This window comes from Typopeltis vanoorti, chromosome 16 (genome assembly GCF_054136105.1).
Source record: "Typopeltis vanoorti isolate ZY-2024b chromosome 16, IOZ_Tvanoo_1.0, whole genome shotgun sequence".
Taxonomy (NCBI): Eukaryota; Metazoa; Arthropoda; class Arachnida; order Uropygi; family Thelyphonidae; genus Typopeltis; species Typopeltis vanoorti.
In genome coordinates this window covers 59,491,568-59,517,203 of record NC_143564.1, presented here as the reverse complement: position 1 = coordinate 59,517,203, position 25,636 = coordinate 59,491,568, and the positions used below count along the sequence as shown (strand labels likewise).

General features: G+C 35.1%; 1 protein-coding gene across 2 annotated transcripts in view; it reads left to right on the top strand.

Annotated features, from left to right (window-relative positions):
• raptor (regulatory associated protein of MTOR complex 1) overlaps nt 1-25,636 on the top strand; it is a 512,095-nt gene that overhangs the window by 45,378 nt on the left and 441,081 nt on the right. For both annotated transcript variants that reach the window (XM_090406523.1, XM_090406522.1), the window contains exon 4: nt 7,579-7,659. In XM_090406523.1, coding sequence (XP_090262649.1) covers nt 7,579-7,659 — 81 coding nt within the window. The remainder of the gene's footprint in view (nt 1-7,578; nt 7,660-25,636) is intronic.

Sequence of the window (25,636 nt, the reverse complement as noted above, 5' to 3'; positions counted from 1 at the left end):
CTTGTAACTGTAAATTGTCCTATTTTGGCCAAACAGGCAGGACAGCGAATCTCTGAACATAAGGACTACATCCGATTTCACCAGTACAGCCACTCTGGGCTTGCAGATCATGCTCTGGATACACACCACAGAATAAGGTGGAAGAAAGCTACAGTAATACACCACAGCAAGTTCAAATATGAAAGACTATTCATGGAATCAGCCTCAGCTCTTAGGAACATGCCAAACCTCAACAAATTTGGATGCATGAGACAGCCCCAAATTTGGGAAATATGCATTAGGAGAACTTCAGCCCAATGGCCAAGAATACCTAATATAGTCCACTAGGTGGCACCATCAGAACTTTAGGAAAAAACGGTAGCTCCCTCGCTTCATTCCTCATTTGCTGTGTGTAGTGTGCGCGTGCACGTGTCTTTTTCTTAAGTTCCCATGAAGATGGCAACATGACCTTGACGAAATATTGAAAATATATATTAAAGTTTGATTTAATTTATTTTCTAGTATACGCTGTCAATTCCTTAAGTATTTAATAATCATATTAATTAAAACATCTGTTTTATTCCTTAAATGTATGATTATCCAAATTGTTCCAGACTTCAACATAATGGGAGTACATGTATTAGTATTTTTCTGTTCCAGTCACAGATTGTTCATTTATATCAAGTTAAAACAGATTCCTACAAGTAGTTTGAAAATATCAGCATATACAGGGTGTTCGGGATAAATTTGACATATTTATAATTAATTATATTTTTCCATAAGTTACATGTATTAACACACACTTCTCTTCATTTAAAAGTTTGGACCCTTCTTCATTCATATACAAGATGTCAGAAAGGATGAATAGCTGGAACCCACCTGAATCATGGAAGAGAATAACTTGTATCATGATGATTCGTGCCCGCCATCAAAATAAGGATATTACGACTGCTGCCCAATGCTCCCTGAATACAGTAAAAACAATCAGGCATGAACTAGAGACTTGCAATGGTGACTACGAGGCTGTAGCAAGAAGAAAGATCCCTAGCAGACGATCTGATTGAGTTCGTACAGCAGAATTCCTCGCAAATCTGCAGGAACAGGTGTTGAAGAACCCTGGCATTGGAATTCGGGCTTTGTTCGTGGAGTTGCTAACTGTAGTCAAGCCCTGGATAACAAGGGTAGGCAATGGTAGGCCGTATGTATGGCAGCAGGATTCGGCCCCTTGCCACACCTCTGGGAAAAGTCAAAAATGGTTGTCTGAAAATTTCTACGACTTCACCAGTCCAAATGTTTGGCCTCCAAACTCCCCAGACCTTAACCCCATGGATTATTTTGTATGGGGCGCAGTTGAAAAAGACACCAATCGCACTTCCAGTAATACAAAAGCCCAGTTAATGGATAAAATTAAAACAGTTTTTGCGGCCCTTCCCAGGGAGACTGTAGCATCAGCTTGTTCGAGGTTCCGAAGCAGAATTGAAGCTGTGATCGATGCTAATGGTGGTTATTTTGAGTAAATCTTGTTGATAGTATTGTAATTAACTCTGCCTGTAATGTTTTTTTGTCAATTCATTAAATTTAATAGATACAAAGAAGATTTTCTTTTTCCTTACGAAACTGTCAAATTTATCCCGAACACCCTGTATTAGTTGCTGTTAGTAGACTATATATCCGTGCTCTTAAGTAAAAGTCCATTTTATTCCTTAAATCTATCGAAATTCTGAATCCAAATTATTCCATATTTCAAATTTACCTCTCTCAGCACCATCCTCTCTTACTTGGCTGTTTTTTACTCTCTGAGCATTCTCCATTGCTAGTCGGAGAAATGCTGTGTGATGCCATGCAGATTGTGTTTGTCACATCCACCTTCCTCACTCTGTGCTTAGCTGTATCGCTGTCAACATGTAATTTTGTCCAGAGGTAAATATCTACCAAAAACTTCACTGGAATATCACTCTACACACTTCTTCAGTATTTTCTTTCTCTGTGCACTAAAAATTCACCATGCTGCACCAAAGAAAATTAGTTTTGGCTTTGGAATTGCTTTGTTATGATGTTAATAAATGGTAAGAGCTAACAGTAAATATACTCTACATAATTATTTACCATATACATTCACTTTTGGCCACTTTTATATTGTCAGTATTTTACAACACAAATATGCATTACAATAACCCTTCTTTGCACCCTTTTCACAGCTCCTTTATTCCCTGAGAATCCAGGAGACTAGATCCGCACAGTAGTTCAGGTGTGGTCAATGAAGGCCTTGTAAAAATGCAAAATTACTACGTTATCCTTACAGGTCAGCATTCGTTTCAACATCATAATTATCCTCTGAGTTATATTTGTAGTTTTTGTTAAGTTTACTTTGAACTTCGAATTCCTATCCATCATAATTCTAGCTGGCTTGGTTGGTCATGTGGTTAGTATATCTGTTCTCCAACTAATAAGTTGTGGGTTCGAATCTTGGTGTGGGCATGGATGTTTGTGATTGTCTTACCTGCTATAACCTTTGCTGTCCTTGTGCCACTGAAATCATAAATTGTCATTCTCCTCATCATAATTCCAAGATCCCTAGCCTCATCAGTTTCTTATAGCACAACCCTGCGAATATAATATCCTGTTAAATCTCATCATGCCAAAGTGCATAACTTCATGCTTATTTAACATTGAATTGTCAGCCATTATCATATGTCCTTATTTCCATTGTATTCATATTCTGTAAGTATTGGTTATCCTGCATAACTTTGCATTATCAGCAAGCAGTTGAACATCTGCTGTCAGATCCTTCATGATATCATTAATGTATAGACTGAACAAAATGGTCCAAATATGGATCCCTGGGACACACCACTAAAGACTAAATTTAGTTTTCATATTAGTCTAATTTCGTATCTTCCACTTACTGTTTCTTGTGTGTTATTACAATTTTAACATTGTATTCTGTGACAGAGATGAACTGTTGAAATGATTATACCTGCTGTTTAATTATTTCTTTCTGCTGCTGTAGTTATTTCATTAAATTATGAGTGTAAATTAGCACCTAAGCCTAAATACTCGTTTACTCATTCTTTCCACTCCTGTGAGATCTTTTGTGAGCCAAGATTCAAGTTATACAAACATATCAAATGACAAGCCATTTTAGCTGAACATTCCTTTAGCACATGTACTGATATCTCTTCTGACCCTGATGCCAAATTCTTATCCAGGTTATGCAACAGTTCTTGAACTTCAGTGCCACTATCGCATCTTTTCAATGCAATAGTGGCACTGTACACCATGTTACATATATTTGGTTGATATATCTTTGTACAATTAATGAATGCTGACTTCACTATCTCATCAACTTCTGACCTAAGAGTAGCATTTGCATTCAGTAAAGTTATTCTTTCATATTCATTGTCCTTTTTACTTGTGGCATAATGATAAAATTCTTTTGGATTGCTTTTAACCTGTACAGCCAATTTCTTTTTTTATTCCAATTTAGCTTTCCACACAATTCTCATAACTTTTCAAGAGATCCATAAGAAGATGCATTTAATAAGATTGCACTTCCATTTCACTCCCATCCTATTTGTTCTTTGCTCTAGGGACACATTCAGATACCGCATCTTTTCAAAGCTTCCCATACACTGCTGATATCCTTCTCTTCTCTATCTTCTCTTTATCTACAAGATATCCTTCTCATGCAGTAACTGATACCTTAGAACCAAAGATAGTATTCTCCTGAGTTTGTCATAATTTTCCAGATTTGTGGTTTAGCACATAACTTATCCTGATTATAACATCTATATAATTGGCTACTTCCCAGATCAGTATGGCATGATCACTGTAACCAGCTGGTGGCAAACAGTCACAACCTTAACTGAGACACCTTCTGATGCTATGATCAAACTAACACTTTTTGTTCACAAGTTTCTTTTTTCTCATGCTGCATAAGAAAATTTCCCTTCATTTTTATCATAAGTTTTCTCTGCTACCTAATCAATATTTAGATAATTCAAGTCACCCATGGTAATTATTCATTTAGTACCCATTAGGGTAATTTGGTAATGGTATTTGTATATGAACATAACAATTTGCCTCTCCAGATGCACCCAGAATGCCAGAATTCAAAGCATAACCCATCCCTTCAGTAGATGCATAACCATGTCTATTTATAATCACATCACTATTATGTCTACACAGCTTCAGTATTAGTTTGCATCACTTGTAGATTAGCTACAGTTGTACTGTGAACCAGTTTAGTTGTGTTGATAGGACACTTTTAGCCTCATTCAAATTCTGTGCATAGTCATTTACTTGCTTTACTTCAAGGAAAAACAGAAATTGTCATTTTGATTCTCAGTGCAATTTGAAGTATCAAATCTAATTAATGAAAATTAAACCTTTTGCGAGTAGCAAAAAATCCAGAAAGCATCATTTATTAGACTCTTCTGTAGGTTACATAATTTATTCATTGGTAAACTATTTTGAATTTAGTTGTTTCTTTAAGATTTCCTGTGAATTTATGCAGTTAGATCAAAATTTAGGCAGAAAATATTTTGACCTATTATGGAATATTGTTTCTTACATTACTAAGATTTCCTGACAGTTAAGTACAATTAATCCAAAATGTGAGTTTATTCCCTCCAAAGGTTCTCTACAAGGGTCATATAATTAAGTAGTTTTCAGTAGACTGGTTTATCATTTATGTTGTTGCAACAATGTAAGAAATGACAGAATTTTGGTACATCTTATCTTTCTTTTATATGTTAGGCTCGCTGTCTTGTCACAGCCAAGTAACTTGATTTCAAACATCTGCTTAATGTTCTGTTATTGAGTTTATCAGATTGACTATTGAATTAGTTTCTGATCAGAACAGAATGGGTGTGGCAGAGTCCTCTTCATGGAATTGGGTGTGCCAGAGTCCCATTAGCCAGCAATTTTCAGGGATTCTCTGCAGGGTTCGATGTAACAATCCAAGTGAGGGAAAAGAAAAAAAAAAAAAAAAGGTGGTAGCAGGATTAGACAAAAGAAAACTTTGGTAAGGTACCAGACCAGAAAGTTAGAGGTGGGGAAAAAGGAAGCAGGATTAGGCAGGAAGAAAGTTTTTCATGTTACCATATTGGAGCTTCACCCTACAAAGCAATCCCCTACTTCTTGCTACTTCTGCCTTGCATGTGGGCAAATGCCTTGTGCAAGACAGAAGTGGGGTTGGACTTCTGCAAGGCCAACCAATTTCTGAAAAAGAGTCCTAAATAATTCAATAAAAGGCTTAGAAAGATGGGCAAACTTAAATTACAGATAAACCCAGAAAAAACAAAACTGAGCATCTCCTCCACTGATAGAAAAAATAGACACAATTTCAACCCCCAAATCAAAATATATAACAACAAAATAGAAAAAAAAACAGTCTCCAAAATACTTAGGCCTAACTCTAGATACTGAACTGAGATTTACAACTCATATTAAAAATATATCTAATAAAGCTCTTAAAAAGCTTAATATCATCAAAAAGCTTTGCAAAACAAAGTGGGGTGTGAAACAAGACACTCAAAATTACATATACTGCACTCATACAACCCACTATGGAATATGCATCATCTATCTGGGCTCCAGCTTCTACTAGTTCAAAAGTAAAACTTGACAGAGTACAGTCAAGAGCAGCAAAAATTATTATAGGTGCAGTCTCATTCACAAATAATTTAAAAGCTCAATAAGAGTGTGGACTTCACATATTAAAAGACAGAAGAAAACTCTCCACAGTTAAATTCACTAACAAAATCAGGAGCCAACAACAGGATCACATCTCACTCAGGACTTTTGATGCCTGGACAAGAAAATCTAGACTAAAGGGATCATCCACCCGATCATGAAATTAGAAAACAGATCGACTTAGAACACCTGTCCATTGAAATAAGCAAAGAGCCATTCTTTTCCACTATTCTACCAAAAAACACAATGTTAAACTTAAATCTCCTAGAACCTTGTTCAAAAAAGGATTCATAGGAAGAAAATAAAAGGACTTGACACTATGCATCACTTAAATAATCTAAACCATGCCATTGCCTATACTGATGGATCATCTGATGAAGCACTCAACCAAGGATGTTCAGGGATTTTTCTAACTCTACCTGGAAGTGAGGAAATGCAAATCAAAACCACAGCTGGCAAAATAGCTTCAAACTTCATTTGTGAATTAACAGCCATACAAACAGCTCTCAAGTTCTATCCTCTAATCCAGTAATAAAGATTACAGAAGGAATAACTATCTACAGCGACTCTAAATCTGCACTTGAAGCATCAAAAAATTGAAAAACAAAACTCACACAGGAAATTCATGAACTATTAACAATCTTAAATTTGAAAAATAAGAACTGCACACTACAATGGATTCCAGCCTATGTAAATATTAAAGGCAGTGAAAGAGCAGACAGTCTTGCTTCTTTGGCTAGAAAATTATACCCACTGTCACTAACTGATACTAACTCTGTTGCCAAAATAAGATTGGTTAAAACAAACACTCAAGAAGAAGATTGAAATCAGTGAAATTAATGAAAATAGAGAAATAACCACTATCATCACCAGACTAAGGACAGAACATTTTAGAGGCATGAAAATTCAGCCAGAGGGTAGTAGGAGCTATGAAGCATGCAAGAACTGTCCAGGAGTTGAATTAACACCTGCTCATATCTATTCTTGTCCAGTAATTGCTGCTGCTCTACAGAAAATTGACAATAACCCTAGAGATAAGCTCTACTCCATCAAAGTTCAACAGATTGCCAAAGCAGTTCTACAGTTCCTTGGTTATATCTAGAAGCTCTTCAATGGATTCAACAACAACATTGAATTAGTTATAGGATTTCTATCTGCAGATAGTTAATCATATCTGTATAGTCTGCTCTGTCTGCTGTGAGTTGCATGTGTTCTTCTGCACAGTTTGACTCAGTTGTGTGATGAAAAATTCTTAGTTTCCAGAAGGAATACCCTATCACTACTGTATGAGACTAACTCACCATCAGTTGAAAAGCCCTTATACTATTCACATAATTGAGTGATTTAAAGCTGTTTTTCCACACATTACAGAGCATCATTTATATTTATTTAGTAAATAAATAAGTAAACTAAATAAATATAAAGAATGGACTAAGATAGTTTGGTTTACCCACGTCATTTAATAGGATGTGATTTGTCTTGGTCATCTTTACAACCATTAAAGTAGAAGAAAGATAGAGGTCATCTTTGTGATATTGATGTATAAAAATCATGAAATGTAAAAAAAAATTGAACAGTCTTTTGAAAGCGAGCTGCAATTTAGAAACTTCTGAATTGTTTCACTTTTGAGAATTTCAATGCACCTCTGCAATATCTACAGTAACACTGATAATAAAAAAAAAAAGTAAACTAAGTCATTGCTTCTAAATTGCTTCTAAATTGATGTTTTTAAGGAGATAATTATAATATATTAACCATTGTATGGTTAATATTATTTGTATTTGTTTCTGTCACAACAGCATTATTACTGTGAAGAATAATTTGAAATTATTCTGTAAACTCAGAAAATTTAAATTATATTTTGAATCAATACTTATTTGTATTAAAATTCTCATTTTATAGGATGAACGAGTGCTATTTCATTATAATGGACATGGAGTACCAAAACCTACTGCAAATGGAGAAATATGGGTATTCAACAAGGTAAGGAAGTAGGATTTTTTTTTTTACACTTCACAGAATTAGTTTTGTATTGATCTCATATACAAGAGGTCAGAGAACCTATAAGCACATCACTGATATGTCTGTGTGTGTGTGGGGGGGGGAAGCAAAGGTGAGGATTGAGAAAGATGTGTAACATTTTTCTTGAAGAGTTGCAAATTGTAGGTGTTTGGCAATACTTCATGAGGAAGAGGTAGATGGAGTAAAAGAGGAAGAGGTAAAGCAAGTTCAGTTTGTTTGCAGTTGCACTGAAAACGAATGCTGAACAGTTGCTGCTCTTGTTATAACAGTCCCAATAGAAAGTGGAGGGAATGATAGCTGCCAGTTCACTGGAACAGTGATTATGGATGTACCTGTATAACACAGTGCTGAAACATTACATCTAAGAGAGAGAGAGAGAGAGAGTCTGTAAAGGAGGGATTATCTCTGAGGTGAATTGCTTTCCTTTGGATTTCCTTGATAGACATGTCATTTCAGTCAGGATTTCTCCATGACTGCAGGTCATAAAGAGTCCAGCTGCTCTTGTCTGGAGCCTTTCTTCTCCATTTTCTTCCAACTTTCTTGATCATTGGGTTTTCCCACCTTAAGGCCAGTTTTCCAGGTTTCCTTTTGGTATCTCTCGGATACCAATTTGTTACTCTGACTGTCCATCTGTTGTCTCTCATTCTGGCAAGATGTCCTGCCCATCTGCTTTTGCTGTTGTAGATTGCTTTTATTACATCTTTGAGTCCAGACTTCTTCCTGATTTCTGTGCGACTTACTGTTTTATTTATATTGCACATTCTTCTTTCTATTGCATGTTGAGTTGTTATTAAGCTTTGTTCTTCTTTTTAAATTGTGTTCCATGTTTCACTGACATAAGTTAATGCTGGTAGGATGTGACTGTTGAAAAGATGGGCTCTTATTTCTATGTCTGTGTTTTGGTTGGTAATTGTTGATTTTATTTTGTTGAAGGCCATCCAAGTAGCTCTTTTTTTCTCCTTGATGTTTCATTTGATACGTTATTTATTTTTACGGACTGTCTGAGGTAGATGTAATCTTCAACTTTTTCGATGGTGTGGAGTTCTAAGACTGATTGCATAATCTTTACAGTATACAATTTTCATCCATCGTGTTTTGTCTGAATGTATTTTCAATCCAATTTTTTGGCAGTTTTGGCTAATGTCATTCAGCATTGATTCTAAGAGTTTGGGGGAGTAAGATATTAATACCACATTGTTGGTGAATAATAGAATATTTGACATTTCACCATCAATATTGATTCCACCTTTCATGTCTGATTTTCGAATGATGCTGTCCAGAGTAGATGTGAAGAGATTAAGTGATAAGACATTGCCCTGATGTACTCCTCTACTTAAGTTAATTTATTTTGGTGATTGAAAAGAGTGATATTTGTTGTGCCTTCTTTGTAAATATCTTTTATGAGCTGGTTATATGCTATTTCTACTCCTTGTTCTATTAAAGCTTGGAATATTATGTTATGTTCAACAGTGTCCAATGCCTTTTTAAAATCTATAAAAAGAAAACAAAGTAGCATCTGGTATTCTCTGCATCTTTCTATTAGTTCAGTGATAGTTTGAATATGGTCTATTGTCAAAAAGCCTTTTTTGAAACCCGCCTGTTCTTTGCAGCTATTTTCATTGATGGAGTTTGTATTCTGTTTGGTGATTGAAAAGAGTGATATTTGTTGTGCCTTCTTTGTAAATATCTTTTATGAGCTGGTTATATGCTATTTCTACTCCTTGTTCTATTAAAGCTTGGAATATTATGTTATGTTCAACAGTGTCCAATGCCTTTTTAAAATCTATAAAAAGAAAACAAAGTAGCATCTGGTATTCTCTGCATCTTTCTATTAGTTCAGTGATAGTTTGAATATGGTCTATTGTCAAAAAGCCTTTTTTGAAACCCGCCTGTTCTTTGCAGCTATTTTCATTGATGGAGTTTGTATTCTGTTTGGTGATTGAAAAGAGTGATATTTGTTGTGCCTTTGTAAATATCTTTTATGAGCTGGTTATATGCTATTTCTACTCCTTGTTCTATTAAAGCTTGGAATACTGCATTATGTTCAATAGTGACCATTGCCTTTTTAAAATCTATAAAAAGAAAACAAAGTGGCATCTGGTATTCTCTGTATCTTTCTATTAGTTGAGTAATAGTTTGAATATGGTCTATTGTCGAAAAGCCTTTTTTGAAACCGCCTGTTCTTTGCAGCTATTTTCATTGATGGAGTTTGTATTCTGTTTAGGATGAGTCTGGCAAATATTTTATATGTATGTAATAACAGACAGATGGCTCTGTAATTACTGATGTCCTCTTTATTACCTTTTTTTATGCGGAATTATGGTCTTTGATGTTTTCCATTCAGTAGGTGCTTGTTCTTTGCAGCTATTTTCATTGATGGAGTTTGTATTCTGTTTAGGATGAGTCTGGCAAATATTTTATATGTATGTAATAACAGACAGATGGCTCTGTAATTACTGATGTCCTCTTTATTACCTTTTTTTATGCGGAATTATGGTCTTTGATGTTTTCCATTCAGTAGGTGCTTTCCTTAATTGCATATATCAAGTAAATCTTTCTGCTAGAGCTTTAAAGAGTACTTGTCATTTTTAATTCATCAGATTTTTTGCTGTCAATTCCTGGTGATCAGTCAGTTTTCATATGGTGGATAGCCATTTTTATTTCTTCAGTTAAGACAGATGGTATTTCCAGATATTCCAAATTTTCATCTAGTACTGGAGCTGTGACTACTTGTTTAGATGACTAAAGGTTCTCATAAAACGATTTTATTGTTTTTTCCATTTCACCTCTATTTGTGTGCCTGTTTCCTTGATTGTCTCTGAAGGCTGATGGTAGTGGTTGCTTTAGACATTTCTTTTTCTGCTTGTTTTAGGCTACTGCTGAGCCCAGCTGCTTCTGCCAATTTTGTCATTCTATATATATTATAGTTATCTTTGATATTCTGCCTCAGTTGTTTACAGATAATGTATCTTTCATTTTTCTTCAATAGTTCTGTCCTTCTCTCTCTCTCTCTCTGATAAGCATTCCCTGGTCTTGGAGGAAATTCATAGGAGGCTTTTCTGTTGGAATTCAATAAATTATTATTAAAATTTGTTAAATCTTTGTCAGTGTTGTTTTTTTTTTAATTTCTAGTCGGTTTCTTCCACATTTTTTCTAAATCCTTCTGAATTTATCTATTTTGAGCGCTTTATGGTTGGACCGTGCTCTTATGCATTCTTCATTTTTATTATATATTTTGAGGATAGCTCTTATTGGACAGTGGTCTGAATGAATATCACAGTAGGTTTTACCAGTGACGTCAACATTTTTGACTATTTTTTTGCAATTTGTTAGGATGAAATCAATTTCACTTCCAATCTCTCCATTTGGAGATTGCCAAGTCCATCTTTTTCCAGTTCTCTTTTTCAAAAACTATTCATAATGTAAAGCCTTTCTGCTTCAACAAATTCTGCTAGCAGTTTGCCTTGTTCATTTCTTTCCCCCATGGTTCAACATATTTTTCTTCAATAAGTTCTGTACCAATCTTTGCATTGAAATCCCCACATACACTATATGTATGTTGTTTTCTTCTGTAATGTTTCTCGTAGGTGTTTATAGAAATTTTCTGTTTCTTCTTTGTCAGCTGTTGAAGTAGGTGCATAGACTACTATTATTTTTATTGTTACTGATTCTCCTATTTTTAATTTTAGTGTTCCTAGTTGTTCAGAATGGATTATGCAAGAAATAATATGAGATATTTTTAGTTAGCTTTTTGTTTATGATAAAGCTAATTCCTCCAACTCTTGTGGTGTTATCTGAAGTGCCCAGGAAGATTTGTTTGCCATTGTTCCATTTTGCTGTTAATTCAGAACTTCTTCGGGTTTCACAAATAGCAAGAACATCAAACTTTGCATTTTGCAGTTCTCGAAACAAGAAATCAATTTGGGAGTCTGAAGACTAAGTTCGAGTGTTGAAAGAACCAATAAATATGGTCAAATTTCCAGATGGTGGTCTACCTTCCTCTGCTACATCAAGAATTTTTAGGGAGGTTTTAGGTGCACCACTTCAAACATGGTGAGAAGTATTCTAAGGATGGGCAGATTTTGAATTATTATATAGTTAGTAGCAAAATGGATGAAAAATAGGATCGTGAGTGGATGAGAATGCTTAGCTTTTTAGATGTTGAAGAATGCAGTTGATGTGATGTGTTTATGCCAGGAGAGGCTGTAGGTAAATGTTAGTCTGAGCAAAGAGAGAGAGATCTGATCCTGTCTGGTGATTTGTGTAAGGATATATGAGCTGAGATGGTTGGTTTTTATTTATTTAATTTTTAAATTTGAAATTTAAATCTGTATAACCTCTAGAAATCTACTTTCACAGATTTTTCAAGATGCTGTGATAAGCATAATTATGATTTTGGAGACCTTAAGGTGATTATGTGGATGGTCAGTAACCAACATGAGTTTAAATTAGATTGAAATTTTGAATTTGAAATTTGAACACAAAATGAATTTTTTTCTTATATTGATATTAAGATAACCAAGATTTAGGTATTTCATTATTCTCGGTTGCAGTATTTCTTAATGTTTAATACAATTGTTTAACTTGTTTGGTAATGTTTGTTTATTTATGCTGATTTTTATACAAGCAAGGAAAATAGCTTTGTATAGACCATCAGTATATATGAACATGCTCTACAGTAGTTTTATTAAGAGTTGTAGACATAAATGTTTGCTTTCTAATTACCAGTTTCTTTAGTTGGTGCAAAATATGGTATGAGAAAAGCACAGTTATTTAATTTTTTTTAAAAATACAGTTGTGTGTTGTTTATAGCATTAATTTTTAATGATTGAATGTAGTAGAAGATTCACATGATTCTAAGTTTAGTGTATTCAGTATAAGAATTAATGTTTTGGATGTGTTCAGAATACATAAGTTAAGACTTATTTCATTGAAAGTGTGCATCTCACTGTTTTCATTGAAAGTTCCCTGAGGATAGGATATAATGGCAGATCTTTCTCTCACTTGAAGTAGAAACCAGAAGTAGTACCTCTACTAGAGCATGCATGAATTACAAGAACACGGAAAGTGAGAGATGGAGAAATTTTTGAAACACAGTGGAGATATCTGACACATGGTCTTCCATAAAGGACATTTAAAAGTTTTAAATGTCTGTTAAGTTACAAAGGTTACTAGAATAACATGCAACACATATTACTTTATATGTAACTTTATCATCATCATCATCATCAAATTCCTGCCATGTACCCTCAAGGGGTGTACAGGATATGACAGTACTACATGAAAAAATTACATCATTACTAACTTCCTATCTACAATTTTCCTCCAAATCAGTCTGTTACTTGTCAAGACTCCAACATTATCAGATCTTATATTTCTATCGTCTAAGGCACTTTGTACCGTATCAATCCACCTATATCTTGGTCTCCCTCTGGGTCGTTTTCCTGCCAACCTGGCAGAGAACACTTGTTTTGCTAATCTTTCCTCTCCTATTCTTTTTAAGTGACCATACCACCTGAGATTAGCTCTGCTAACGCATTCCTGGATGCTGACAATGTCAAGTTCTTTCCTAATATCCTCATTTTTAATATGATATTGCCATTGATGCCATCTGTTCATGCCTCTAATCTTTCTCAGGACTCTCATATCTGCGGTCTCTAGTATTTGGTCAAGTGTTTTACTTCTGACCCAGCTCGCAGATCCATAAGTTAAAACTGGTTTGAACACTGTCTTGTATACAGCTAATTTAGTATTCCGACTAATTTCTCTCTTATTCCATATGAATTTATTCAATTGACTTCCTACCATACCAGCTTTGCTGATTCTGTTGTCTATTTCTATATTTATTTTACCATCTTCAGTAAAAATCGTGCCTAAGTATGTGAAATGTTTTACTTGTTCCACAGGTTCTCCATTCACAACACAGTTGACATTTTCAATGATTCTGCCTATTTTCATTGTCTTTGTCTTTTTATTGCTGACCTTCATACCATATCTATTACAACAGCAATTGAATTTAGTCAGAGAATCTTGCAGACTTGTAGCAGATTTATTTAGAAGTATAATATCATCCACATAAAGCAAAGAGCTGACATTAACATCTCCAATTTTGATATCAGGTTTAATACCACTTTCCTTCATAATGTGATCCATATAGATAATGAATAACAGAGGGAATAATGTACATCCTTGTCTCACACCAGATTTAACATTAAACCAACTTCCTGTACTTCCTTCAATTCTAACTGCTGACTTACAACTCAAATAAAGACTACGTATTGCTTGATATAATGCCCCATTGACGCCATATAACTGCAGCGTATTGAATAGCTTCCCTCTTGGCACCTTGTCATATGCCTTTTCCAAATCGACAAAACTTAAATACAGATCTTTGTTATATTCCCATGCTTTCTCGACTATTTGTCGTAAAGTGAAGATCTGATCCTGACAGCCTCTATTTGGCCTGAATCCAGCTTGTTCTTAACCAAGCTTTTCTTCCACAATTCTTCTCAACCGTTTCTCAAGTATACTTGCATAGATCTTGCCAGGAACACTCAGTAGGGAAATACCTCTGTAATTCTCACATTCAGTTTTATTTGCTTTTTATATATGGGTACTATGAGAGCTCTATTCCAATCATCGGGAATTCGTCCCTCTGTCCAGGCTTTCTGAACTATGCAGTGCAGCCACTGTAAGGCTTTTATACCACCATACTTCAGCATTTCTGGTCGAATATCATCTACTCCTGCTGCCTTTCCACATTTCATGCCTTTGATGGCTTTTTCTACTTCAAGTATGGATACGTATTCCTGACTGCATGCCTGGTCAGTGTTTTTTATCACTGTGCTGTCATCACTGCTTGTTTCATTTAGCAGTTTTTCAAAGTAATTACTCCATACTTCAAGGATATCTTTTTCTCCTGTTTTCATGCCACCTTTATCATCTCTAACTCCTTTTACAGCACTCTTTCCTCCATTTCTGAGCTTCTTCAACAACCCCTCCAGAATATTTTGCCACCTTCTTGATATTTATTTTCTATATTCTTGCCAAAGTCCTCCCATGACTTTTGTTTAGCTAGTTTTACACAGTGTTTAGCATTCTTACATTTGTCTCTATATTCTGTAAGAGTAAAAGCTGACTTATTTGCCAGGAACTTTTGGTATGCTTTCTTCTTTTCCTTCACTGTCTCTTTAACTTCCTGTGTCCACCAGGGAGTTCTGATTTTTTTATCCTTGCACACAACCTCACCACATGCCTCTCTGGCAGAATCAATCAATGTTTTCTTCAGAGTTTGCCACTGAATCTCCAAGGCTTGATTCCTGTTCTCAAACTCTTTCATTTTCTTTTCAATAATCTTTGTGTATTTTAGTCTACAGTTCACATCTGAGAGCTGCTCAACTTTTATTCTCTTTAAAACTTTCTTACATGTTATTCTTTTCATTATGATATTCAATTTTATCCTGCTCAAGACTAAATAGTGATCACTTCTGATTTCAAATCCTATGTACACTCTGGTGTCCTGCACCAGGGGGAAGACATCACTATCAACAATAACATAGTCAACGAGACTTTTCTTATTCCTTGTCTCTTCTCTCCATGTGAATTTGTGCACAGTTTTATGTTGGAACATGGTGTTAGTAATAACCAGTCCATGTCCTGAGCAGAAATCCAACAGGTATTTGCCATTATTATTAGCTTTGCTCTTTTCTCCAAATTTTCCCAAAATATTTTTGTAAGTCTCACAATCATTTCCTACTCTGCTATTTAGATCCCCAACAAGGACCAACTTTTCCTTTTTCATTGTGTCAGTTGCTTTTTCTAAAGCCTCAAAAAATTCCTCCACTTCTACCTTAGTAGAACCTTCTGTGGGACCATAGGCACAAATAAGTCTCATTGTCCAGTTCCCCATTCTCATATTTGCCCACATTACTCTACTTGAGACTGACAGCCATTCAAGAAGATTAGCCTTGTATTTTGTGTTGAATACTATGGCTACTCCTTCTTTTCCTTGATTGTCATTGCCTGAATATAACATTTTGTATTTATTGCTCAGAAAGATCTCACCAGTTTTTGTCTTTTTTGTTTCAGTCACCCCTCAGCTAGCTCCATTTCTTTGCCATTCAGGCTTCTTACGTTGATAGTACTGATCTTTAACTCTGGTGATGTTGAGTTGGTGTTTGTTTTCAGATTTGTTCCAGTAACTGACTTTTCGCTGTTCGCCCTGGTTCCCTGGTGAAAACAACGGGGGCCTTGTTTAACCGGATGACGCTCCAGCCAGCATGAAATTTTGTCATGTTGTACCATCATTTTTTATTTTGGTTTAACCAATAAGAATACAATTTGGTCGGCTAAATTCCAATTGCCAGCCCATCCTCGTTCGTTCAGTATCAAAGTAGATACCCAACAGGGTGCACCACGAGAAGGTGAGGATTGGACATTAGGTTAGAAGCCCTGGTCGGTTCTCTGTATTTTAAAGGCTATGTGGAGGTCTCCTCTCAGTTATACAGCTTTGACCCTTAAGCACCCCTGTAACTTTATATATATATACTTATTTAAGTTAAGGGATATTACATCCCATATTGTTTCATAGCCGAATAAAAAAACTCAAAGAGTTTCATGTCAAATATAGTAAATATATAAAGTTCGGCGAGTCCAACCGTAAGCAAATACCTGGATAGTGTTACAAAACGGCCCTTTAGGGAGTGCAACACTGAGGCAACTCATGGTACGGGTGGAGCAAGATCCGATCACTATTCTTGATATTTTGCCCATAATATGAAACCCAGCTCCTAGGAGCTGTATTACTGTTCTACATTATGAGTGAGAGAAGATCACTACCCAGACTGGTTTCAACCTTTATTGAGGTCTCATCAGTGAGTAGGTAGACCTAGAAATACCAAGTTTGTAGTGAACAGAACTTACATATACCCTACCATGAGAATTGCCAAGAAATTGTCCTAATAAATTATTAATTATATGAAGAGCCAAAGGCTTCAATTTGTTGACATATAAGCTTATTTAAGTTAAGGGATATTACATCCCATATTGTTTCATAGCCGAATAAGAAACTCAGAGTTTCTTGCCGAATATAGTAAATATATAAAGTTCGGCGAGTCCAAGCGTAAGCAAATACCTGGATAGTGTTACAACTTACCCTTTAGGGAGTGTAACACTGAGGCAACTCATGGTAAGGGTGGAGCAAGCTCCGATCACTCTTCTTGATATTTTCCCATAATGTGAAAACCAGCTCCTAGGAGCTGTAACACTGCAGTTGTAACACTATCCAGGTATTTGCTTACGCTTGGACTCACCGAACTTTATATATTTACTATATTCGGCATGAAACTCTTAGAGTTTCTTATTTGGCTATGAAACAATATGGGATGTAATATCCCTTAACTTAAATAAGTTTATATGTTGCTAAATTGAAGGCTTTGGCTCTTCATATAATTAATAATTTATATATATACACTAGGGGGGCTACATCCCCCCTGGTGCCTATCATTGGTTTCATTATGTGGATGATGTTTTTTGCTGTTTGGCCTCATTCTGAAAATAAACTTAAACACTTCTCTACAATGGATCAATAACCTTCATCCACACATTCAGTTAACCATGGAAAAAGAAAAGGCTGGTAGTTTATCATTCTTGGAAATCCTTCTTACACACACAGCCTCCGGTAATTTATCAGCCAGTGTTTATCGAAAACCTACCTTTACTGGCAGATACATTCATCAAAAATCTGCTCAACACACCTCTCAAAAAATTGGTGTTTTCAAGCCTTTAATTAATAGAGCACATAATGTGTGTTCCTCTCCCTCAAGCTTACGACAAGAACTTCTGATTATCAAAACTTTAGTGGAATTTGATGGTTACAACGCTAATCAAATCCAGCAGATAATTGATTCCTACATTGTTGAGATTATATTTGGTCATTCAAACATATAATTAAAATGAAATATATATTGATCTTTAATTGACCATGATTTATAAACATCTAATGCCAACAAGTTTCACCAACGGGGGATGTTCGGCTTCTTCAGGATTTATAACGGTAAGAGAAAAACTCAAAGTGGCTAGTACAGAGAAAATGGAGTAATGCTATCATATAAATTAAAAATTAAAACAGAACATGTAACATTACACGCATGGAGCGTGTTGTGTTAGTCACTGTTGTGAGAGCACGCTCTGTAGTTTTGAGCAAAATTAAATTCTGGCAGACTGAGTGATCTTATTAAGGTTTTCCATATGTCAGCTATTATCATTCCCTGGTTTCTGTTAAGATTTTCTCCAGAATGGAGGACTACAACGGCCCTTGAAATTTCTACAACGGAAGTCTTCTTCTAGATAAGGCATGGAGCTGCTATTCCAATCAATGATATGGTTAGTAATCGCGAAATGATGGGCTAGACCTGAGTTGTCTGTTCTGTTATTAACATCTCCTATATGTTCTTTTTTTCGGATTTCGAGGCTTCTCGACATCTGTCCTATATAGTTTAGACCACAAGTACATGGGACGTTGTACACTCCAGCGTGTTTGAAAAAAGCATTAATGTCTTTTGGCGATCTTAAACATAACGGACAGTCTTGACTGGTTTCAATACAACTCTGATGTTGAAAGGTTTAAAAAGTTGTGATATTTTTCGACACTATACCTGCATAAGGAATAACTATGGATGATCTGTATTGAGTGATGGTAGGTTGCTGTTGTTGTGGGGATTGTTATGAAGAACCTTGTTGATTAAATTCCTTGGATAGACATTTTTTATTAATGTCTCTGATATATGAGCAAGTTCATCATAGAGTTCTTTTTCTTCTGAGATGATTCGTGGCTCTATTTTTGAGCGTATGTATTATGCTGAGCTTATGGGAAATATGGTGAGTTGATTTGAAATGAAGGTAGCATCCAGTGTGTGTTGGTTTGCAGTAGACTGTTAGTTTGATATGTCAATTTGCCGGTTTCTTGATTAGGGTATCCAAAAATGGTAGTTGATTATCTTTTTCCAGTTCCAAAGTGAATTGTATTTTTTGATGGAAAGAATTAATTTTGGCTAAAAAGTCCAAAAGAGCTGTTTTTGTGTCCCGCCAAATTATGAAGACATCATCTACCACACCACACTACCATACCTCCACCATTCTAATGGTTTTGGGTCTAATTTTGAGAGGATGTCTGTTTTTAGCTTTTCTGCACAGATCTGCACAGGACAGTGAAAGGGGACTGCTCATAGTTAAGCCATTTAGTTGCTCATATATCGTTTCATTCAGGATTCTTCAACAGACTGCAGGGTTCCAACCCCTTATATTTCTGGTGTCTCTGAACTGATTGATAGAATTTTGAAGAAGTACCACCTTACTCCCACATGTTTTCCTATCAACAGAATTTCTGATCTGTTGCCATCTACAAAAGACAAACTATCACCTCTGTTATTAGTTGGCCTTTACCAGATACCTTGTGAATGTAATCTGACATACTTTGGGCAGACAGGGCATTCTGTGGAAGAAAGAATTAATGAACATCATTATTATATTGAATACATGATACCTCAAAACGTCTGATCAGGCATGACATAGTATTAACACTAAACACAGTATCTGGTGGGATGAAGCTCGTCTTTTTCATAGAAGCAGTTTTAAATATGAATACGTTTTCAAAGAAAGTTGTGAAGCTCTTTCTTTGAAAAGGCATTCTGAATCAGAACAATTGTCTTCCCCCACCCCAAAGTTTGGGAGATTCTCATTTTATGTAACCATCGAAAACAGTTTTAATAATATTATTTATTATATATTAATTTCTAGCACACAGCAACAGTTCTTAATTGATAAACCACCGATTGTTGTATGCACCCGTTTCTTTGATTTGCTTGTTTCTGAGCACTGATGATGTACTGTTATTTTCAGTATGAAATATCTGTACTTTCATTTCATTAAAGTTAATTACTGTGGTTATCATGTAATTTGTTGTTTAATCTTCTTTAGTTAATGAAACTATTTCATTTAACTTCTGCTAAAAGTGCAGATACAGTTAAGAGATGTCTATTTTTAAGATTAAGCAAATTTAGTTTAAAGTACCTGTTGATTAAATAGCACCTCCATAGCACCATTAGAAGTACGATGGTTTATTGTGCCCTTTAGTTGGAAAAGGCCCAAGTTTGATTGTCTTCATGACAAGAAGAATCTTTATATGGGTTTTTCAACTGAAGGTGAGTTAACTGATCTCATATGGAGGTAGCAGGGTTTTTTCTCTTGGAAACTCAGGGTTTTAATCTCACATATGGACAAATCAACCTTTAGAATACATGCAATTTACAGACAAAAAAAACATACTAGTGGTAGTGGTTTGGCAGTAGATGGTGTTATATGCAGATGATGATGATGGCAGTAGTGGTTCTGTGTAGTTCATGGATTATATGGTGGAGATGGAGAGTTAGAAAGTAGAGTGCCCTCCCTCGATGAGCCCTTGGAGGTGTCCCATAATAATAATATATAGATAGCATATTTTGCATCCAGATAATTAGATTTATTTAATTTTCTTTTGTAAATCTTAAAATAAGTTGCTTTCTAAACCTGTGTGTGTGGGTGGGTGGGTGTGCCAGGTATGCAGTGCTCATCCACGAAATATCAGTATCACTGATATTATATTTTTGCATTTATTCCTGTTAAAGACTCACCCAATTGTTTGCAGACTTCACACGCAATTCCTAAAATTGAACACAATATACTGTACTAATGCTTCATTGTCCTCTTCACGAGGATAATAAAATATTAGTGCTTCATGAAAAAGACGCTTTCGCTGTGCGTCACATTCGAACTCACTCAGCACCTAGCAACTGTGATTGGTTATTGTGTCAACCAATCCAATTGAATGTTGTCATGAGTTGAGAGATTACTATATTCGATGACGTTATTACAAACAGCTGTTACACATGTTTTCTGGAACTGAAAATTTGAAAGTGGATGTTAGGAGAAAAATGCTAATTATTTTTTCTTTTGCTTGTGCAGTATAGCATCTGTTGAGGTTGCAAAGTTTTTTAATGGTATAGAGACATTTTCATTTTAGTCTTCGGAAACAACAGACAGTAAAAAATATCTATTCCTGAATAAAAATGAATATTCTGTGTATATTCTGAATATTCTGTGGGGAAGGGACGGAGCACTTCTCCCCGGAATTGATTAAAAAATTCCACAAATTATAATCATAAAATTGATTGAGATATGTAATCTTACACCCTCGACCCTGGGAATGCTTTGTCTGTCTTAAAATTTTATTATGGGTTGGCCTGGTGCGGGGTAGCCATAGAACACGTGTTTTATTGCAGTAATAAAACACGTGTTCCTGTTTTTGGTTCATCTTTTTCTGATATGTGAACAGTGACTGGTTAGTTTGTCCTCTGTCTAGTAAGTTACAGAGTGAAGTGTGAATTGTAAATTTATAGTGAAACAAATTTAAACAAAAAAATACATTTTTAAAAGGTTAATGTATGTAATATTATTTTACTTGTTAGTTTATAATTTTTTTGCTTTTAAACTGAAATAACTTAATTTAGGATTAATTAATTAGTTGATTTTTTAATAAAATGTGCTGGTCAATTTTTTAATATATGAAATTGTGGTAAAAACTATTAATTCTGAATACCTTTTTTTTCCTCCAAGAATTAAAGATCATTAAAATCGATGCAGAATGAAAATAATGTATTTATAGTTTGCATCAACAAATAATTACATAAAAAAAAGCTAAAAGATGTTTATTGATGTAAATATTTAATTAAATCAATAATTATAAAAATTCACTGATGTAATTATTTGTCTCCAAGCTCCCCCCCCCGGAAAACATAACAGTACATCCAACCGAAATGATCACCCAACACCACTGGTGTGTGTGTGTGTGTGTGTGTGTGTGTGTGTGTGTGTGTGTGTGTGTGTGTGTGTGTGTGTGTGTGTGTTTTTAAATTAATGCATCTTAGAATTATTAAATATATTATTAAGAAAGGCCTACAGGGAGTAGGGACTCATCAAAGGAGGCCACATACTACAATCACCAGCTATCATACTTGTTCTTGAATTCATTCACACTGCTTGCACATGCACACCCACCCATACACACACACATCCAGTGGTAATCCATTCCAGTCAGGCACCACCCTATGAAAGAAAAATCTAGACCTCACCCTCTTCTTGGCAGTATTCATTCTCAGCTTCCAAGGAAGCTGTCCTTTCCTCTTGTCCTTTCCCTGCCCTCCATAAAATAAAATTTCCACCAACTGTAATTTTGTTATGACCCTTTCAGAAGTTTGTAAGTCTCATTTATAACCAGCTCTCTTTCTCCTGTTCGCTAGTGTCTGCAGCCTATGCATTCTCGATCTATCTTCATAATCAGTATTTTCCACAATCCTGATATAAACTTTGATACGCTGCTGTGCACGTGTGCATGCTCCCCCTTCCACCATATCAGAATTACTATGGAACCAGGAGACCAGATCTCCATGCAGTAATCCAATTAAGGTCTTATCAAGGTCTTGTAAAGAGGCAAAATGGCTTCCTTATCTTTACACATCAAGGTTAATTTCAGTATTGCAATTATTCTATGAATTGTGTTTACTATACAATCCTTGAAATTCAATTTCCTGTCTACCAAAACTCCAAGACCTACCTTGATCTGTTTCTTCTAGCATAATCCCAACAATATAATACAACATTGGATATCTAATCATGCCACAGTGCATGACTTTACATTTACTGACTTTGAACTGACGTCCATTTTCCCATGCCCACAATTCTAGCCTATTCAAATCCTTCTGCAAGTACTGCATATCATGAACATTCCTGATTACCCTACTATCTTTGAATCATCAGCAAATAGCTGTATCTCACCTTTCAAATCCTTTTCATTGTCATCAATGTACAGATTGAATAACAGTGGACCAAGGATTGATTCTTGTGGTACGCCACTGGTTACCTTAAATTTTGCAGACTCACATCACCCATATACCACTTTTTGATATGTCAGTCAGCCATTCACTAATATTTATAATTCAAGCCTATATTCTTCAATTTATGCAACAGTCTTCCATGGTGTATTCTGTCCAAAACCTCAGCAAAATCCAAAAGTATCATAGTGTATCCATTTCCCTTGTTTAGCTCACTGCACCATCCTTGTACAATGGGATTACCGTACATTCTTTCCACTTCTGCAGAATCTTCCCTGTTTTGAGGCTCAAATTATATAGCCTGGTTAACCTTCCTACCGGCTAGGACGTCTATAGACGTCCAACTAAATCTGGATAAGATTCAGCCCGCCTGTTTAAAGAACCTGGATAAGAAGTGCAATTTGACTGTCATGTCCATTAGAAGGTGTGATAAACCCTCACGCTGAAGAGAAAGGTTAATCGGATTATCTCCCGTTCGTAGCTGCCTCTCAGTTGCCTATAACAAGAAACGGACTTTCTTGTTCCATGCTGGTGAACTGGATTTTAGTTATATATGATAGACTAAAAATAGAGAAATTATTTATATTTTTGTTTTCTCTTTTTATTGTACAATACAATTTTAATTTCTGGACAAAATAAAGGTCTTGCATAATTTCTTCACTTAACCAATTTAATTTTTTTATTTTTTTGCGCTAATTTTTTTCTAATCGCTACTAGACAAAAGATTTTTCTTTGTTCTCGAAGAAATTAATTCACGATAATTATTTGGAATATTCTTTTAAAAAAAGAAAAGAAAAGAAAACCGGCTGCCGACGTTCCAGGTTATATTAATTTTATTTTTGTACAAAACCATCGAAATCGAATAATACTTAACAGATTTCCTTTAGGACACGCTTGAGCAACTTTGCTTTATAGAGAATAACATGAAATTCTTTAATCATATTACTAAATTTTTTCTTCATGTTGTATAGTAATCTGTACTTTCACTTTCTTGGTTTCCTTGTATAATTGGTCATTACAAAATGAAATTAACAGATATGATTTAAATTTATATTTTCTGCATAATTCAGATATTTTATTCTCCAATTTTTAAAGTAAGCGATGCATTTGCTTATTTTTATCATTCGAAATATGTATATCAGATGTGAAATTTCATTTCCATATTTTTACAATAGAATTGAACTTTATTTCACCTCTGATAGTTTAACCCCCCCCCCCGTTGCATTACTATCACACACCCGAAAACTGTTATGAAACATAGGTACAGTTTTTATTTAATTCGTTATTTTTCTCTAGTAAATGTTCCACATAACTTTAATTTTTCGATACTGAAACTATGTGGTGATTATTATAAATTAGCAAATTATAAATCAGACAATATACATATTTCCTGATTATTATAAATCAGGAAATTATGTGATATTTGGATATAGGTGAAATTAATATTTAAAATCACTGTCATCCTTCAAATGCAATATCAGAATAAAGAAAGTGAAAAACCCGAAGTTTCGAAATACATTTCGAAAGCCCGCTCTCGAAATGTATTGGTCTACAGACTGGATTCTGAACACGCCAATGTTTCGAGATGTTATGACTGAAAAACAATTCAGTCTCATCATGAAGTATTTGCATTTTCAGAATAATGAGGAATACGATCAGGCAACACATCCTTGCCCAGTCCTCAACAAAATTTATGATTTTCTGATGAAAATCCGTCAAAAATGCAGATCACTCTACATTCCTGAGAGGTACTTGAGTATCGATGGAAGCCTTATGCCATTCAAAGGTGGACTGAAATGTAAGCAGTATATTCCCAAAAAAGAAAGCGAAGTACGGAATAAAATTTTTTATGCTTTGCGAATCGGAAAGTGGATATCGTTGGGATTTCAAACTTTATACGGGAAAGCAAACTGTAATCGAGCACGATAAATATTCGGATCTCCCCTTGTCGATGCGTGCAGTAATGCAGTTACTAGACCCTTTACTGGGGAAAGGTTACTGCATTATAATGGATAATTACTATATATGTGTCCTGTACTCGCTGATTTGCTTTTACAGCATCTTACAGATAGTTATGGTACTGTAAATGCAAAAAGGCGAGATGCCTCCAGATCTGGCTTCAGGAATGCTATTGAAGGGGGAAATCCGAGCTTATCAGCGAGGGAAAGTCTGCACTACGTTGGAAAGACAAAAAAGATGTTTTTCTGCTATCTTCCCTGCACAATCCATCAGCGGAATTCATGGAGAAGCATGGTTTGAAGAAAGAAAAACCCATTGCTGTGTGTGCATACAACGACACTATGGGTTGAGTCGATAGGTCCGATCAGCAGCTATCATTCTACTCTGTAATGAGGAAACAGCATAAAAAATATTACAAAAAAGTGTTTGGACATGTTATTTGAATTTTGAAGTGTTTGGATTTTGTTATTTGGAACAGTTTCCTCCTGTACAAGAAAAAATTTTTGTCTATCATAACATATCTAGAATACAGAATAGAAATTGCGAAAGCATTGCTGCATGCACATGCACCTTCTTCAGCAAGCAGAAAAACAGGAAATCCTGCCAGACATCTGAGGTTGAACGCTGCTAACTCCAACCATTATCCCGAAAATCTACCACCAACGGCTAATTAAAAAAAAACCTCCACGCAAATATTATGTATGTAATAAAAAAAATATCAGAAAGGAAACAAAAATCTGGTGCCCTGAGTGTAAAACTGCTTTGTGTGTTTACCCTTGCTTCAAGGTGTTCCACGGTGTTCAAGAATTTTAAATTCTGAACAGTATGAAATAAAAAATGTTTGTTTTCAAGGCCATCAAAACAGTCCTTTTCAGGACTACAAATATTGATAGAGGGATACCCGAATGCACTGTTTCTTTTTCATCTTGAAGGCTAATTTTTAAGTTCATTTTATGACACAGAGAAACTGGAAGGAGTATTCCAGGTAAAGTATTTCATAAAAACAATAAAAAATAATGAAATAAAATCTACCCTATATATATATAAAATGATAA